Genomic DNA, 17,500 nt, shown 5'->3' with positions numbered 1-17,500 from the left:
CGCAGTTCCGTCTGTACGTCTTACAGGATGAGTTTTGAGGCACAAACCTGGAAAGAGCTGTAACTGGTTCCCCATGTCCTCGTTATTGTTGTTGTCTCCTCCAGCCCTCTCAGCAGCCATAGCCGTCTATTTACACTCTCAGAGCTTTTCCCATGGAGGTGTGACCGAGACGTGCAAAAACCTGCAAGGTTTTTAAACAGGCGCCATCTAGTGGCAGGAAGCTATACAAGCGATGCGAATTCGTAATCATAAACGACATCCACGCCAAAATCTCCATACATTTTTTTTTCTAGTCGGTAATTTTAAGGAAAAAGCTTTCTATACAACCCACGGACGCGGCATTTTATACACTTCATTTTACCTCGCTCGAAGAAGCTGCAGCGGTTTCACGCGCTCTTTGATTTCATTTGTTTTGTTGCTCAACCAGTGCATGTACGTTGAGGTGAGTTTGTTATGAGAATAGCCTGAGACAACTGACGACACACGTTTTTGCTGATCTTTTGCCCAGTCTGTGGTATGAATGTGACTGATGAAGGTAAACTTTTAAACTTTTTCATTTTCTTTCATGTAGATTTTTTGAGTGTTTATTTCTCTCTCTCTCTCACACACACTCTCTCTCTGCAGGCAGACAGAACAGCATGGCAGGCTGGGTGTTTTTGCTGCTGGTGTTGTGTTTGCTTGTGTGTGAGTGTGAGTGTGTGAAGGATTACTATGCTGTGTTAGGGGTTCCCCACACAGCGACGGAAGGGCAGATAAAGAGAGCTTTCCGTGGACTGGCCATGAAACACCATCCCGACAGAAACAGGAGATCTGATGCACCTCAAATCTTCACACAAATTGCCCAGGGTGTGTATGCACGCACGCACGCACGCACACACACTCACACACACTCTCACACACTCTTTCTCTCTCTCACACACACACACACACACACACTCTCACACACTCTTTCTCTCTCACTCACCCACACACACACACACAAACATTCTCAGGGTACCTCTTGTTTTGTGAAGACCATGTGAAGGTAATAAACAATGCTAAGGGACCATACTACAGTACCTACACACTACAGACAACTCAACGAGAGCTTCATGCAATTGTCATGTAGAACTCCACCCATAACTCATTAAGAGTTTCACCCTTACTCCAGCCGAGCTCCGCCTAAACATATTTTGAACATGTCCACAGTGCAGGTAGAACTCTGTCCAAAATTCAACTACTGTTAACAAAGACCCAAGCTCAAAAGTTCAGTCGTGAGTCATCAAGAACTCTGCATAGTCCTCTTAGATCTTAAACCATCATTCCATCTCTAAGCCAGTGATGGGCGCCTGTGTGACCAAGCTTTTTGTGATTGGCCCTTAAAATCACGGGTGTGTTCCCTCTTACAGCCTATGAGGTACTGTCTGATGCGAGGAGGCGGAGACTGTACGACCAGGTTGGCCATACGTCCTACGTGAGCCCTCGTGGAGAGAGAGAGGGAGACAAGGGTTCGAGGGACCCACTTGGTGACCATCGCCATGGCAAGGGAAACAGTGGTGGTTTCTATGGTAACGGCATTTTCCCTCCATTCAGCTCAGACGAGCTGCTGCAGATGCTTCAGGTGGAGGAGGAAGAACTGTTTGAGGGGGTGTGGTCTGACATGGACCAGGGGTGGAGCTTCACTTTTGGAGGGGAGGATGATGGCGATGACCATGATGAATTCTGGGACGGCCGCTGGCTGGAGGAAGATGCAGGCTTTTACTAGACTAAGACACAGTCTGATGGGGTGTGTGAGGGAGTGTTCCAAGGGTGTGTGTTAGGGTTACAGGACACGTGGGTATTTTTCTTCCAGTATTATTTCATTTTTTTCTAGAAAGAGAATAAAGCATTTGTGATTATTTAAGATCCATCCTTGTTCTATTTGTGTGTGTGTGTGTGTGTGTGTGTGTGTGTGCGCGCGCACATGCGCACAGTTGCACATTAGCACAGAAAAAAATATTGCAAATAGTAACATAATGTGTTCAGCGTTGTTATGGAGTTGTCTTGCTCTTAAAACTCATTGGTGATGTCATGCTGTATGTTATGAAAAAGAAAAGGACCTTCCCTTGATCAACAGCAGTACTTAAAACAACAGAATCAAACTGAATGGGTCAGAGGTCAGGATATGTGTGAGCCTGCTTTGTCTTTATCCTGCTACATATATACCCTATATACCTATGCTCAAAGCTTCTTATTTACTATGCTCAAAGCTTCTGAAGTTCTACATGAGAACATCCTCTGTTTGCTCATTATTGCCTTGGTAACATGGTGTTCTAGAATGCCGCGTAGGTTGTTGCTGTTTGTCCTTTTCTTCTCAACAAATTCAAGCATGAATGTTAACCTGCATACATGTCAAACCAAGCTCACTTATGTACTCATCACGCACACACACACACACACACATAACATTAATGTGAGCTGTATGGTCACTTTGTGTCTCACTGAGAACTGACTAACAGGTAAGATTTCACGCAGAATTTGGGTACACCTGTACTCACAGACACTACGTTCATTTTTAAACTCTCCTCTTCTGACTTTTTACCCGTTTTTCTCTCTCTCACTACTACTACTACTACTAATAATAATTGTAATTGTAGTGATAAATTGTTTCTTTCTTTCTGAGGGAGATGGACATAAACTCGTTCCAGAGGTATGTATCAGAGGCTCCTGCTCTGTTGGACAGTTTGGCAGCTCTTCTGTCCGAATGTGCCCGGCGGGAGTTGCGTTTACCCGCTGGGATCCGGAACCTGTGCTCCCTCACGTGGGACGAGTTAACCACCCTGCCTCCCAAATGTGATTCCTTACGCCAGTCTCGCAACCTGGCCGTTACACCACGACACTCCACCATGGCCCTCTCGTCTTCCGCCGTGGGGACCGAACACAGGGTGTCAGACATCAATGACCACACCCTCCTGGATGTAGACCTCTCCCCCTCGACGCGGCAGCCAATCCGCCGGCCCAGCGCTATCAGGGGAAAAAAACAATTGGCTGGCCATCTGGATGATAACAGTAAGCTGTCCAGTGACAGTTTTGTGATGATACAGGCATGATGAGTCACCTGTTCATGCATATGTTACCCCTCTCCTCTCTCTGTGTGTGTGTGTGTGTGTGTGTGTGTGTGTGTGTGCAGTGACCTTCATCCCTGTAACCTCCACTGTTCGCCTTTACCAGGAGCGCTCAAACACACATCTGGCATTCTCTCTAACGTATAAAGGTAACACGCATGGGTTAGTGTATGTGGGTTAGTCTATGTACACTTTCTACATGAATTTTTTTTGTGTACATGTTTTAAAGTCTGTCTCTTTCTTTCTCTCTCCCTCTCTCTCTCTCTTTTTTCTCTCTCTTTCTCTTTATTCTCTCTCTCTTTTTTCTCTCTCTCTGCTTAGAGGTCAGTGAAGTTGTCCCTCAGTTGCCCAGGGAGACTCTGGAGGTCTGTCTGTGGGCCAGTCAGAAACTTCGCTCAGTCTTAGACCAGATGTGAGTCCAGGTCCAGATACATACACACACACACACACACACACACACACACACACACACACACACACACTTACACTTATAAACACTGCCAGTGAGAGGTGCAAACAGAAATGTGTGTGTGAAATTTTTGGAATGTGTGTTTTAAACTCTTTTTGTGTGTGTGTGTGTGTGTGTGTTTGTCTTTTTAGAGAGGCAGAGAGCACGGGGTCAGAGGACAAAGTGGTTACTCGTCAATATGGAGTTCACAGGTTTCGACAAGTTCCACCCAACCGCACCAGCACCCCAGACCTCCTGTTTCCCACAATACCCTGCACAAAACACCTGGGTCACAGCGTACCACTGAAATTCCACTATGGCCTTCCAGACAAAACCAGCTTCACCTAGTATCCTTACTCACACAAACACACACACACACTCATTCAAAGTGCATGTGTGCTCTTGCTTCAGGGCTGTGTGTATGTGTAAGTTGCGTTCTTGTAAGATGTGAAAGATGTGTTGTTTAAAGTGTGCGATAGTATTTGTACATGAATGTGTGTTTGTGTGAGTATGTGAACCGTTCCCCCTTTCATTCCTCCGTGTGTGTGTGTGTGTGTTCCTTAACATGTGTGACAGTTATCCTTCTGGATCACTGGCAGTGTGTCAGGTGCCCAGTGCTGATGGAGGGGGCAGAGTTTATACTAATGTTTACAGTGATGGTCCCCATGACAACATGCTAGCCTCCTTCCTGCCTTGTGGGAGGGGCTTCATATATCACTCACACAAACCAAGGTGTGTATATCTCAGTGTAAGAGTGTACACACATATGCATGGCATTCTTTGTGTGTGTGTGTGTGTGTGTGTGTGTGTCTGTCTAGAGAGGCAGAGAGCTTGGGGTCAGAGTATGTGTATGTGTGTGTGTGTGCATGTGTATATTCCAGTGTATGATAGAGTATAAGGTGATGAATTTGCTGCACAGATGGACCAGTAGGAAAGCAGACACTGACCGAATCAACCTGGTCCAGTCTTTACTGTAGTTTTTAACTGGTCTCTTAAGTAGTATAGAGGACCAGCTTGTTTTAAATCTGCTGTCATAAACCCTGAAATCTACTGGTTTGGGCAGCCATGGTCTAAAAGTCAGAGAACTGGGCTTGTGACTGGAGGGTTGCCGGTTCGATTCCCAGGCTCAACATCCACAGCTGTGTGCCCTTGAGCAAGGTACTTAACCCTAATGCTCCCCGGGCGCTCACCAAGGAAGGCTGCCCACTGCTCCTGCGGCGGGTGTGTGTGTTCACTCCTGGTGTGTTGGATGGGTTAAATGCAGAGTGTGTGCAATCACTGAAACTTAAACTTAAATGCCTGCATCAGTTGCCTGAACCTGTTACCTGTTTTGTGTGTGGTGTGCTATGTGTGTGTGTGTGTAATTGCAGATGCAGCGTGTTGGCTCTGTTAGTTAGCTGTACAGGGGGACAGGAGTGGAACACACAGGGCAGTTTGACTAAACAGTGGACATTCAAGCCTCAGTCTAAACGACAAGTCCTGCATACGTACAAGGTACAGTCCACACATACATGTATGTGTGCATGTATGTGTGATGAGAGAGAGAAGAGAGAAAGATACATTCATCACTGCACAAAGCAACTGACTAACATAATGTAGGATCCAAGGTAAAGCTCTCTTAAGAAACTACACTGAGACATAGTATCTTTGAATGAGGCAATGGGTCTCTGTTTTAATGGTGCACAAACACAAACTGTCCCATAACTTCCATGGTAATTAGTGAAAACAACTCAACTTATGCTATGTCACATATGGAATGCTACTGTAAGAGCGGTTTCAGTTCTAGAACCCCATTCAGATGACATGACATGAAGCCGTCCAATGACAGTGCTGTATTACCACTGTTCCAGAACTGTTTGATCTGGAGCTTTGACTGACAGTAAGAGAGAATGTTAATGAAACACTCCTCATGAGTTGGTTCAGTGCTTTATAGCCATAAATAATCCACACTTGACTAGCATTGTGTTAAGATCCTTCACTAACCGTTCAACCCAAAACTTTTGGTGCGTAGATATTCACCATTATAATGTGGAATTAGGGAGATAGTGTTCAAACAAAGTGTTAAGCCTTCACACACACACACACACGCGCGTGCGCACACACATGAACACATGCGTGCACACTTAAGTATAGAGAAGACACAGATAGTGTAAGCACTTCAGGGTATAGAGACACGTTTAAATACACACACACACACACACACACACACAGAGCGTCCTGTGTGATGTTTAAATATGTGGTGTGTTTTTGCTTTATCAGGTTAATGACAGCATTACTGTTATAATCAGTAATCATATGAAAATGAGCGTGAACTTCAGTGTCTCCAATGAGGACATTACACTGAGTATAACCGATGAGGAGAAGGTAAGGCACACACGCACACACACACACACACACACGCACACACGCGCGTGCAAACACAGTAACATCTCTACATACATAAATGCATACACTAAATAACTAAACAATACATGTCTCTCTTGCTACTATGGAAACGGAACAGCCAATGTTGAATGAGGGGATGGAGTTCGCAGACCTTACAGCTCTGAGGGCGGAGCTACAGTCACTGAGAAGGCGAAGCAAACACGCAGCACTACGGTGGCTGTCTTACTACCTCACTGCCACAGGTGAGAGAGACAGAGAGAGAGAGAGAGACAGACAGACAGAGAGAGAGAGAGACAGAGAGAGAGTGATTGTGTATGTGTGTGTGTGAATATTTCATGTCTACTGTTGCGTCTCTTCTTGTCCGCAGGTTTGAACGACAACCTGCCGACTGCGGGCAAAGCCACACCCGTCAAACGCAGAGAGGCCTGGACCGCAACTCCCAGAGTGCATCTCACCACAGAGCAAACCACACCCACATCCATTAGGCCCACGCCCCTTCGCAGGAAGATCATCCGTCCGTCAACCTGCTGCCTTCCAATCAAAAGAGCCTCACCTGTGTACCGGCCCACCAGCCACAGGTGAGCACGCGCACACACACACACACTCACTAGGGCACGGATTTTCAACCTTTTTTGACATGCGCCCCCCCACTTTGTCTAGGTTTGAACTTGTTCCCCCCCCTCCTTTTTCACTGTAAGTTTTGCACCTAAAAATGTTCTAATTTTGCGCGCCCCCTTGACAGGTGCTTGCAACCCACAGGTTAAAAACTCCTGCACTAGGGTTGCCAACTGTCCATGAATTTGCAGACACTCTGTGGAAAAAAAAAAATTTGAGTGTGTTTGTAACCCCGTAAAAAACAGTCTAAATGCCCTATGAAAATATTCTACAACAGCATCAAACCTAGATATTGATTACTGTCCCTGCAACAGCCATTTGCATTCATGGGAATCGATAAAACGGGCATTGATACGTCAACGTGTCTGCCAATCAAAAGTGTGTGGAGACACAGATACGGATTCATGTGTTAGCATACGCGCAAATCTATGCTAATTAATCATATAGTCCGTGGTCTTGAGATGAAGATGAGGGAAAAGGTTTGTTGTGTTACAGTTCAATATATGCGTAGTGTAATAGTGTCAGTAAAAGAAAGAAAGGTCCACCATGGAGAAATGATGATTTGCACCCCTGACACTACACACACACACACACACACACACACACACACATACACACACACACTACACACACACACACACACACACACTACACACATACACACACACACACACACAAACTTACTCACACTGTCACTCATTTTCTCTTTCTCTTCTTCTTTTGATCTCTCAATTACTCTACTAAATATATATACACATTGATATGTACTTCTGCACACACACACACACACACACACACACACACACACACACACGTGTACACACTTATCTTTTTGTCTGTCCCTAGGGTAAAGTCGACTGGTTTGCCGTTAGCTTACGCACCGTTGTCCCCCGCCCCTGGTGATGCCCCACCCTCTCCTTGTCCTGTTGTGCTGCGATTGGTTGCTCAGGGGATCTGGTGGGGGCAGGATTGCCGCTGCTCTACGAGGTTGCCGTTGGTTACGGATCTGGAGCTAGACGTTTTCCTGCAGGCTCGATGCTCCCCTCCAAACCACACCCTCATTTTCTATGTCACTTCCTCTCTCCAGCCAACCAGAACGTCACATCAAGAGGAGGCGGAGCTCCAGAGGTTACATCACCGGCAGGTCTACGCATCGTCTGCACCTTGTGTCAAGGTCACTACCTTTGACCTCTCACCTTGAGTCACACTATAAAAAGCCCAATTGACCATTCTGTAATATCTGTAAATGAAATATTTTATTTACTACTTAAATACAGACTGTTAATAAAATATTTTATTTTCCACTTAAATATATACAAGTTAATGTTTTAGCATTTAATTATTAATTACATCAATTATGTAATGAATTCATGATTACAAATATTCAGAGCCCCAGACATTCTGATGAATTCATTACCGAGAGTTCTAATGCTTTCTAAATCATTGATACAGAAATGCAATTATTACTGATGTGTTTCTCAGAGCTCTAGGGATCAGTTTCGTCTGGTGAAATATGACATCAGTGCGGCCAACCGTCTGACACACACACACCAGCCACTACTGGTGGACAGACATGATGTGGGACCTGGTGCAATACTGGTAAAGTATTACTATTCATACATATTCATATATATATATATACTGTACTATTAAACTGTTATACTATACGATTAATATATATATACATATATACTGCATACTGTACTATTAAACTGTTATACTATACTATTAATATATATACATATATACTGTACTATTAAACTGTTATACTATACTATTAATATATATATACATATATACTGTATACTGTACTATTAAACTGTTATACTATACTATTAATATATATATACATATATACTGTATACTGTACTATTAAACACACACAGTCTCACATTTACACACATACTCTCCCACACACATCACAAACACACACTAACAAGTCTACAACACAAAGTCTTTCTGCACAGTCTATCACACACACCAAATGAGCACACAATCAATAACACATACATCACACACACACACACACACACACTCACATACACGACATGCACACACACACACACACTCATGTATACCACACACACACGCATGCCCGCACACACACACGCACACACCGGACAAACACACACTCACATACACCACACACACATATGCATTCTTCCTGTTTATGTCCTTGTATCAAGGTTATTTTTTCCTGTCTTTGTTCTGAGGACTGTGTTTTTGTGTTTGTATGTGTGCATGTGTGTGTGTGTCTATGTCTGTGTCTATGTCTGTGTGTGCGTGGTTGTGTGTGTGTGTGTGTGTGTGTGTGTGCATGTGTGTGTGTGTGTGTGTTTTACAGATGTATATGGGAGACAGGCTGGTGTATGGTGGATACCTGCTGAATGGCTACAGCTTCAGTGTAGTTAATCTGCTCAAGCAGCTCTCTAAGGCTCAGAGTGACTACGCCAAAGGCCACTTCCTGCCTGAGGATTACAAACTCGGGTAAGAGACGCACTGTCACAGGGTTCCTCTGACCACACCCTTGCTCTTCTGTCCACCCAATAGAAAAGAGGAGAGCACAGTGATGTCATGACAGGGAACAAGTGGAATCCTAAAATCAAAGCCAATAGAATCTTCAGTTTGTATCTGTGATCTAGTTTTCTCAGGACATCCGAAAGAAAAAAAGTAGGAAAATTTGGTAGTGGAAGGAAAAAAAGTTTGAACCCTTAAAATGACATGGGAAAAGGCACATTAAAATAAAGGGCTTTTTGTTTTAAAGGCCCTTTCTAAACTGTACACTTTCACATACAGTGAATGTTTTCCAAGTTCAACTCATTTAGAAACGTAGACCATCTTTACAGTGTTAGAGCTGGTCTTATAATGGGCATAATGCATTCAGTCCGGTTCATGCTTCGGTCAAACAAGAAGACATTACTTTCTCAAAACTCTTAAAAGGTGAAATTCTTAATGTCCTTGTGTTGCATGCATTTACTCTCAGTGTCTCCTCCACTGCAGCCTAAAGATGAATTTAATGCGTAAAAACTTTGAGGGGATAAATTGTTGATGTGATGAATGTGCTTGCGTAAGGGATGGGGATTTGGGCTGGCCAGTGCAAACTGATTCACTCAGATACAAACCGAACAGACCAGCACGACTCACAGCAGTCTGCTCCGGACCCAGAGAGAACAACGGCAGGAAAAACAGGTTAGGACACACACACACACACACACACACACACACATGCACGCACACACATGTAACACACACACACACATGCACGCAAGCAGGCGCACACACACGCATGCACACACGCACATACACACATGGTCAAATACATACTCACGCATGCACGCACGCACGCACGCATGCACACACACACAACACACACATGCGCGCACAGTCAAATACACAAGCACACATGAACATGCGCATCCACGCCTGCACATGCACATGCATTCACATACACGAACGCGCGCGCACACGCACACGCACACGCACACACACACACACACATAACTAAAAAAAAAAAAAAACATTTTATGTTTATATTAACCACAGCCAACCATGTCTTGCCTATGAAATGAACACATTTTCCCATGATGCTGTTGGCAGGTCAGGTGGAGTTTCTGCCATGGATTTTGTAATGTCCTGCATGTCACACAGAGAGACAGTTTTGGACATGATCAACAGCAGAAGCCAGAGCAAACCAAAGTCACCATGAAAAAACACATGCTCTCTCTCCCTTCTCCCCTCCTACTACACACACATACATACACACACACACACACACACACATACACACGTACATACACACATACAAACATACATACACACACATACATACATACACACACACACACACACACACACATACACACGTACATACATACATACACACACATACATACATACACACTATCTCCTTCATACATGCTATCTCCTTCAGAGAGGATATACAGAAGACAGACTGAGAACCACACCCTGATAAACTCTAACTCTCTCCCTCTGTCTGCAATGAGTTTGTAATGAGACAAGACTGATATAGTATACTGTATCTAGGACCAAAATAAATGATATAGAACTAGTTTTGCTGTTTCTATTGTTAATCTTTTTTTCGACATGTTTTTGGACACCTTACTCGCTCACACTTGCTCTCTCTCTCTCTCTCTCTCTCTCTCTTACGCACACACACACACACACACACACACACACTTTATTCATTACAGGACAGAGCTTAAATATTGCTATGTAACTTTTTAAAGAACTATTAAAAGGCACTACAGGATAAGATCAAATCTGTCTTGGATAACCATCTCTTCCTGCAGTGCTATTTTCAAATCCAGAAAAGGGGAGTTTCACCCCGCGTTTGTGCGAGACAGCGTCTGACCCTGTCTGACCAGTGAGATGTTACAGAGTTTGATTATAATCCCTGGTCTTATGAAAAAAAAAACACAAACACTCTGGGTTTGATCAGTTCACCTCAGAATTCCCGAAATTCCAGAAAATCGGATTTGTAACATTTATTGCTAGTCAGACATACCCCCGTTGGAGTTATCCTTTGGTTGAATCACATCCTCATACACACACACGCACGCACACACACGCACATGCACATATGACCCATTTTCTGAAAAAAGAGCATGTAATTAGAGAACTAGCCATTAGAGGACAGCAGTGCACTGTTTAAATATCGCTATGTAAATTGCAGAACTATTAAAAGGCACTACACAGTCCTGTGTGGTTTACAAGTTTACAAGTCAGACTTTTGTTTGTGTGTGTGTGTGTGTGTGTGTGTGTTAATAGATAGATAGATAGATAGATAGATAGATAGATAGATAGATAGATAGATAGATAGATAGAGAGATAGATAGATAGAGAGATAGATAGATAGATTAAGGATAAATAAAGAGAATGTGTGTATGTGAGAGGGCAAGACAGAAGGAGAGAGAGAGCATGAGAGAGAGAGTGAGAGTGCTGGAGACAGATGATAGCTGCTCTTATCCTGTGTGATATGCTGTAATCCTGAGAGAACAATTGTTTTTCTCTCTCTCACTGTCCTCACTAGAACCCTCACCCACAGATTAATGTCATTCTGTGCGTGCGTGTGTGTGTGTATGTGTGTGTGTGTGTGCTATTGTCTTGGAGATATTCGGGCATGTTTTTTTGTATATGTGTGTGGAGGGTATTCTGTAAAGGTTAAGAAGAAAGTCCTAGAGGGACAGATTTGGGCAGGAGCAGATCTCAGACACTCACACCTGCCAGAGTCCGGAGAGAGAGGGAGCGAGAGAGATGATGACAACGATGATGATGATGATGATGATGATACATTCAGACAAAGTGATTTTGATATGGGTGAAAATAAACAGGACAGACAGAGCGTGAGAGTTTTGAAGAACTCTCTCTTACTCACACAAACACACACACACAACCTAGAACAATTATCGTTTCAATTAATTAAATAGGCCTACTTTAGTGCACGATACTGGAGAGCCATTTCCTGCCTAGCTGAACTACGGAAAGGGCATCAACCAATCAGATTTCTTCCTGTGTTTTTTCCCCCTTCATTGGTTTTCAGATAAAGTTTGTGTGTGTGATAGTGGTAAAAAAGGGACTGATGGAAGTAGCGCGCTCACGTGTTAGTCTCTGAGTGTGCGTCTGTGGACAGGACAGGTTTTCGTATAGGGGGAAGATTTGAGTCTCGTGCCTCCCCTCTGATCGTCGCTAACTGTGCTTAAACAGATTTACAACAAATTTACCAGACAAATGTTAACTCCCTGGCATTTCTGTTCATCTTTTATCTCTTGTCTAGGCTGATGAATGGGCCTTTGTTGTCTCAGTGTTTTGGGCTTTTTCTGGCAACCTTTCCTGAGCCTTTTTCCTCAGGAAGCGCAAGGACCAAGAGGATACTCCCGCCCTCCAGCCGGCTCGAGCTCCACTCACTGACGATAACCGCGCCCCGGCGCACAAAAATACTGGAGCTATTAAGATATTTATTTTTAGCTCATACCAGTACTGTGATATTACACTTAATTAGGAGTTTCGTCGTCAAATTCGGTCATCTTAGCTAGCTGACTTTATTATTTCATGTGGATTGCGTTCTGATGCGTGAGGAACGTGCGCGTGCCATACTTCTGTGGAGAAACCGAGCCTGTGAGATGCGGTTTTAAAATGAGTGCAGGTAGGACGAGGGGGGAATGTTTTGGGAAATACAGAGAACTTGTAAGTAGCACTCAAGAATATATGTTTATGAGATAGAAGTACGTGTTAAAAAGTCTTTGACATGTTCAAAAGTAGTTAAATTATTTATTGTTGTCTGACACAGCCGATTATGTTAAAGTGCTCTTCGGTACATTTAGTCTGTTATCGAAATTACGAAAATGTTATGAAAACGTTACAGACTAACCTCTTGTAATGTTATTATCAGTGATTAGGACCAGTTGACCATCGCTACTGTTTTCGCAGGATTAAGTTAATCAAATATTCTCATGAACCCCTGCACTTGGCCTGGAGTATGTGTGTTTGAGTGTGTGTGTCATGTTTTATAGACATTATCATAATTTAATTTGTATTTTTCCGTTCGTCTTTAACTGAAGCGAATATTACATAATATGAGTGAAATAAAAAAAATGATGCCAGTTTCATAACTTTGTGTGCGTGTGTGTGTGTGTGTGTGTGTGTGTGTGTATGTTTTTCAGACCTGCGGAAGCCTCCTCTTGCTCCTAGGCCTCATGTCGAGGCTTTGTTCCTTCCTCAGGGACAGCTGACGAAAATCCTACCCAGAAAGCGTTGCCCTGAGCGGGCAGAGAAACCAGTGATCTCCACTAAACCCATTATGCTTCACTCTCAACCTGCCAGCGCTTCACCTCGCCGTCTCACCAAACACTCCACCCGACAACCAAGTAAACAACCACAGCACCGGGAGCACAACCAGGAGGAAGGCTTGACACGCCGCGAGGACTCGGAAAAGGGGGAGGGGCTAGAATTGTGGGGGGGCACAGAACCAAGGGAGTATTCAGACGGCTGGGATGGTTCGGAGCAAGAGGAGATGTTTGGGTATGGGGAGGAGCTTGTGCAGGAGAACGAACTGGAGAATGATGGGTACCAGTTTCACCTGTCGGAGGGGTTGGAGTTATCCGCGCCTCAAGGTGGAGGGACGGAGGAGCAGATGGGAGAGGAGGACGCGGAAGAGGAGAGAGAAAAAAGACACCCGTGGGGAGTCGCTAAATGTGTAAACGCGCCTTTGGATAAAGTTTTCGAGTTTCGATTTAAAGTCAGGCAGCGGGCCACTGACAACTCAGACGTCCTGGTCAAAGTGTGTCCTAAGGAAATCTACCACACGGACAGAGTTCTCACAGACGGAGGGTCGGGAGAGAGGGATTTCAGAGGCGGAATGCTCAGAGAGAGCGCTTTCGCAAAGGAGCTGTTTGCGGACAGGAAAAACTCAAACGTGGTATTTACAAATGTGTTCTGCACGAATGGAATTTCCGCGTGTGGAACCGGCTCTGACCCAGTCTGTTCCTGTGGGGAACACGCAGACGAGATGTACCCAGATGTGTGTGACGCGGGCGAGGCCCTGGCTGACACGGACGGACTCTCAGAGTGTTACCTTTATGAGCAGACGGAAATTTCTAGAACATCAGAGGAAGAAGAGGAGGAGGAGGAGGAGGGAGGGGAGGATGTTTATCATGGCGACGTGACGATGTCGTCCGGGGAAGAGGGATCAGACGCCACAGATGAGTCTGCTGCTCTTCAGGGATCTTCATCCTCTGACGAGGAAGACGCCGGAGGGCTAGAGGAAAGAGAGGAAGAGAAAGATGAAGATGAAGAAACAGCGGAGAGTTCTCTCTCGGACGATACCTCTGCAGCGGGACGCCGTGACTGCAGTGCCGTCTCTGAAGGAACCTCCCAGAATTCCACGTGCTCAGAGGTTCTAGAATGTTCCTCTCCAGACAGAGAACCTGGAATTCGCCGCAGACGCTCCGGTTCGGCTCCCCCTTCCTCTGTATCTCAGCCAATGTCTGTGAATGAGACAGCGTCAGAGACTTCCTCAGATGACGGTTTGGGAAGAGGCACCAGACCCGACTGGTGGAACACGCCAGGTGACCACGAGACCGAACAAGCCTGTCTGTCTGAGTCAGGGCCCGATGAACCCGAACCGAACCTAACCTCTGATCCTTCTTCAACCCCTGAGCAGTCCGTCGTTACCCCAGACAGCCAACATGGAGACAAGGGTCAGAGATCACCACGGATGGGGATCCCGGAGGCTGGTAGGCCAGAGGTGGTCACAGTGGAACGCTGCGGTGTCCAGCAGACTGGTTTCTCCATGGCAACGGTCTCGTCAGAAGAGCGAGGGACCGACGAGGAGGTGTCGACGAAAAAAAGCCGAGAAGATGAAGATTTCCTGCAGAGGAGGAAATGCCACATGAGCCGCTCTGTCTCCAGTGAAATGTCGGCCAACGTGCAGGGGCTGTACAGTGGGCCAGACTTGCCGTTATCTATCGGACGGGCTTCCTCCAGGGCTCGCTGCTTCCTGTTACACCCTCGCTCCTACTCCACAGAGCACTGTTTCCCCAGAGATGACACGCCCACTCTGATTGGTCTGTCGAGATGCCTATCACACGACAGCTCCCACCCCTCCGCAGATCTGGATGAGCCCACCACGGTGGAGATCCCGCCCCCTTTCGAGCTGTCTTCCATCACAAAGCGACCAATCAGAAAGAGCTCCCCAGCCTTGCCAAACGAGCTGATTGGCTCCTGCAGGAAGGTCGATTTGGGCTTCAAACGTTACTTTCTGCCGCTGCGCTTCCGGAAAAAGAGCGGTAGGAGAAGCGTGACGGAGGACCGCCTGGTCTCCTCCAGGTCCTCCTCCGAATCCAGTCCTCAAGGGTCCTATCAGAGGCTGGATCTGGACAGGCACAGCACGGACAGCCCCGAGGTTGTGAGGACCCAAAACAGCAAACCACCACAATGCCACGCTTCCTTTCTCCTCTACAAGTATGGAAAGAGCGGAGGCGTTTCCGTGGTTACGGACACGCCCCTTGCCGACCGGCCCTTGGTAGAGGTGGGACTGGACAATCAGATTTCTTCATTTAGGCCCCTACTGATTTCCAAGCCTCGTTCCCTGTCCGTTCCCAATGCCGATTGCTCGGAATACGAGAACGTCCTCGTCAGCAGTCCGCACTATGAGAACGTGCAGCCGCAGGCCGGGAGTGCCGGCGGTCCGAGCCTACGGAATGTGAGCTCGGCCAACGACACGGATGGGTATGTGGATATGTGCAGCATTCCCGGCTTCCAGAGAAAAAACCAAACATCTGAGCAAGAAACAGAAAGGTACAGATCATTTATACTCACGCACACACACATATGAATACACACACACAAACGCGCGCACGCACACACACACACACACACACATACACAAACGCGCACATGCACACACACACACACACAAACGCGCGCACGCACACACACACACACACACATACACATACATACATACACACACACACACACACACACTTGTATGCTTGTGAATGCACATACTCATACACACGGACACAAACACACACACACACACACAAATGCGCACATGCACACACACACACACACACACACACAAACAGATATTTATTTCTAGTCTACCTCTGATCTCACATATTATCATTGTAAAAAACTGTGAGTAATATCTGATAAAAAAGCCCGTTTTTATTACAGTCTCTCAGGGCTGAAACTGTGAGACACTGAACTCATGCAGTGGATGTTTTTAGCTGTATTGTTCTTCTTATTGTTGACAAACAGGATCATACACAGATATCAGGTTTTTAGAGTGTCTGTTGTCTGGCTAGAATGTTTACAAAGAAAGAAAAAAAAAACAACCCAGAGCAGTTCAGGAATATTATGTTGTGGGTGGAATACAAGGTAAAGAAATGTTAATGTACTGATTTTGCTGAGAATGAATCGGTAGGGGAAAATCGTTGATTTTAAAGCCTGGTTTTGGGTTGCTGTGGTGGGGTGTGAGTGGTCAGTGTGATGATTGGACAGTCTGGGTGGAGCTGTCTGTGAGGGATAAAACTCTTAGTGTCTGTGTTAAGGATGAGATCAAATCTGTCTTGGATAACCATCTCTTCCAGCAGTGCTGTTTTCAAATCCAGAAAAGAGGAATTTCACCCTGCGTTCGTGCGAGACAGCGTCTGACCCTGTCTGACCAGTGAGATGTTACAGAGTTTGATTATAATCCCTGGTCTTATGAAAAAAAAAAACACAAACACTCTGGGTTTGATCAGTTCACCTCAGAATTCCCGAAATTCCAGAAAATCAGATTTGTAACATTTATTGCTAGTCAGACATACCCCCCTCGAAGTTATCCTTTGGTTGAATCACATCCTCACACACACACACACACACACCAATTGGATTTTCTTATTTTGATCTGATAACATGAGTTTTATTATTTTTTTTTTTTGTCATTATGATCTGATAATATTTTTTTTTGTTATTTGTCTAAGGGAGATAAAGGTATTACATGGGGGGCCTCTATGTCTGGTGACTTCTCTGTCGTCCCCTGCTTAAATTTAACAGGTTCAGAGGTCTTTGTTTGTCTTCACGTCCAAAATCTCTAAATCTTTTAATCCACTGCCAGAATGTGCAACACAGACACACTGAGAAAGGGAGAGTTTCTGTTTGCCTGTGTGTGTTTGCCTGTGTGTGTCTGTATTTAAGTGTGTGTCTATATTTAAGTGTGTGTCTGTATTGAAGTGTGTGTCTGTATTGAAGTGTGTGTCTATATTTAAGTGTGTGTCTATATTTAAGTGTGTGTCTGTATTTAAGTGTGTGTCTGTATTTAAGTGTGTGTCTATATTTAAGTGTGTGTCTGTATTGAAGTGTGTGTCTGTATTGAAGTGTGTGTCTATATTTAAGTGTGTGTCTGTATATAAGTGTGTGTCTGTATTTAAGTGTGTGTCTGTATTTAAGTGTGTGTCTATAT

The 17,500-nt window shown here is 45.0% G+C and overlaps 3 protein-coding genes across 4 annotated transcripts in view; 2 read left to right on the top strand and 1 right to left on the bottom strand.

Annotated features, from left to right (window-relative positions):
- Positions 1-132, bottom strand: part of crbn (cereblon) — an 8,236-nt gene extending 8,104 nt beyond the window's left edge. Inside the window, exon 1 of the mRNA XM_030777281.1 lies at positions 48-132. Coding sequence (XP_030633141.1) covers positions 48-120 — 73 coding nt within the window. The 5' untranslated portion in view covers positions 121-132. The remainder of the gene's footprint in view (positions 1-47) is intronic.
- Positions 133-638: 506 nt separating this feature from the next.
- LOC115815490 (dnaJ homolog subfamily B member 9) lies at positions 639-1,744 on the top strand. Its single transcript, XM_030778444.1, has 2 exons — positions 639-846; positions 1,389-1,744. The coding sequence occupies exons 1-2, from the start codon at positions 639-641 to the stop codon at positions 1,742-1,744; spliced, it is 564 nt and encodes a 187-aa protein (XP_030634304.1).
- Positions 1,745-12,560: 10,816 nt separating this feature from the next.
- fgd5b (FYVE, RhoGEF and PH domain containing 5b) overlaps positions 12,561-17,500 on the top strand; it is a 19,396-nt gene continuing 14,456 nt past the window's right edge. The window contains exons 1-2 of one of the 2 annotated variants that reach the window (XM_030777878.1): positions 12,561-12,694; positions 13,212-15,846. In XM_030777878.1, the coding sequence (XP_030633738.1) occupies positions 12,685-12,694; positions 13,212-15,846 (2,645 nt within the window). In that variant the 5' untranslated portion in view covers positions 12,561-12,684. Of the gene's footprint in view, positions 12,736-13,211; positions 15,847-17,500 lie in introns of both variants that reach the window. The other variant, XM_030777877.1, reaches the window with a different exon arrangement.

The sequence above is a fragment of the Chanos chanos genome, chromosome 6, assembly GCF_902362185.1.
Source record: "Chanos chanos chromosome 6, fChaCha1.1, whole genome shotgun sequence".
Lineage (NCBI taxonomy): Eukaryota > Metazoa > Chordata > Actinopteri > Gonorynchiformes > Chanidae > Chanos > Chanos chanos.
This window is presented reverse-complemented; position numbering and strand designations above follow the sequence as displayed.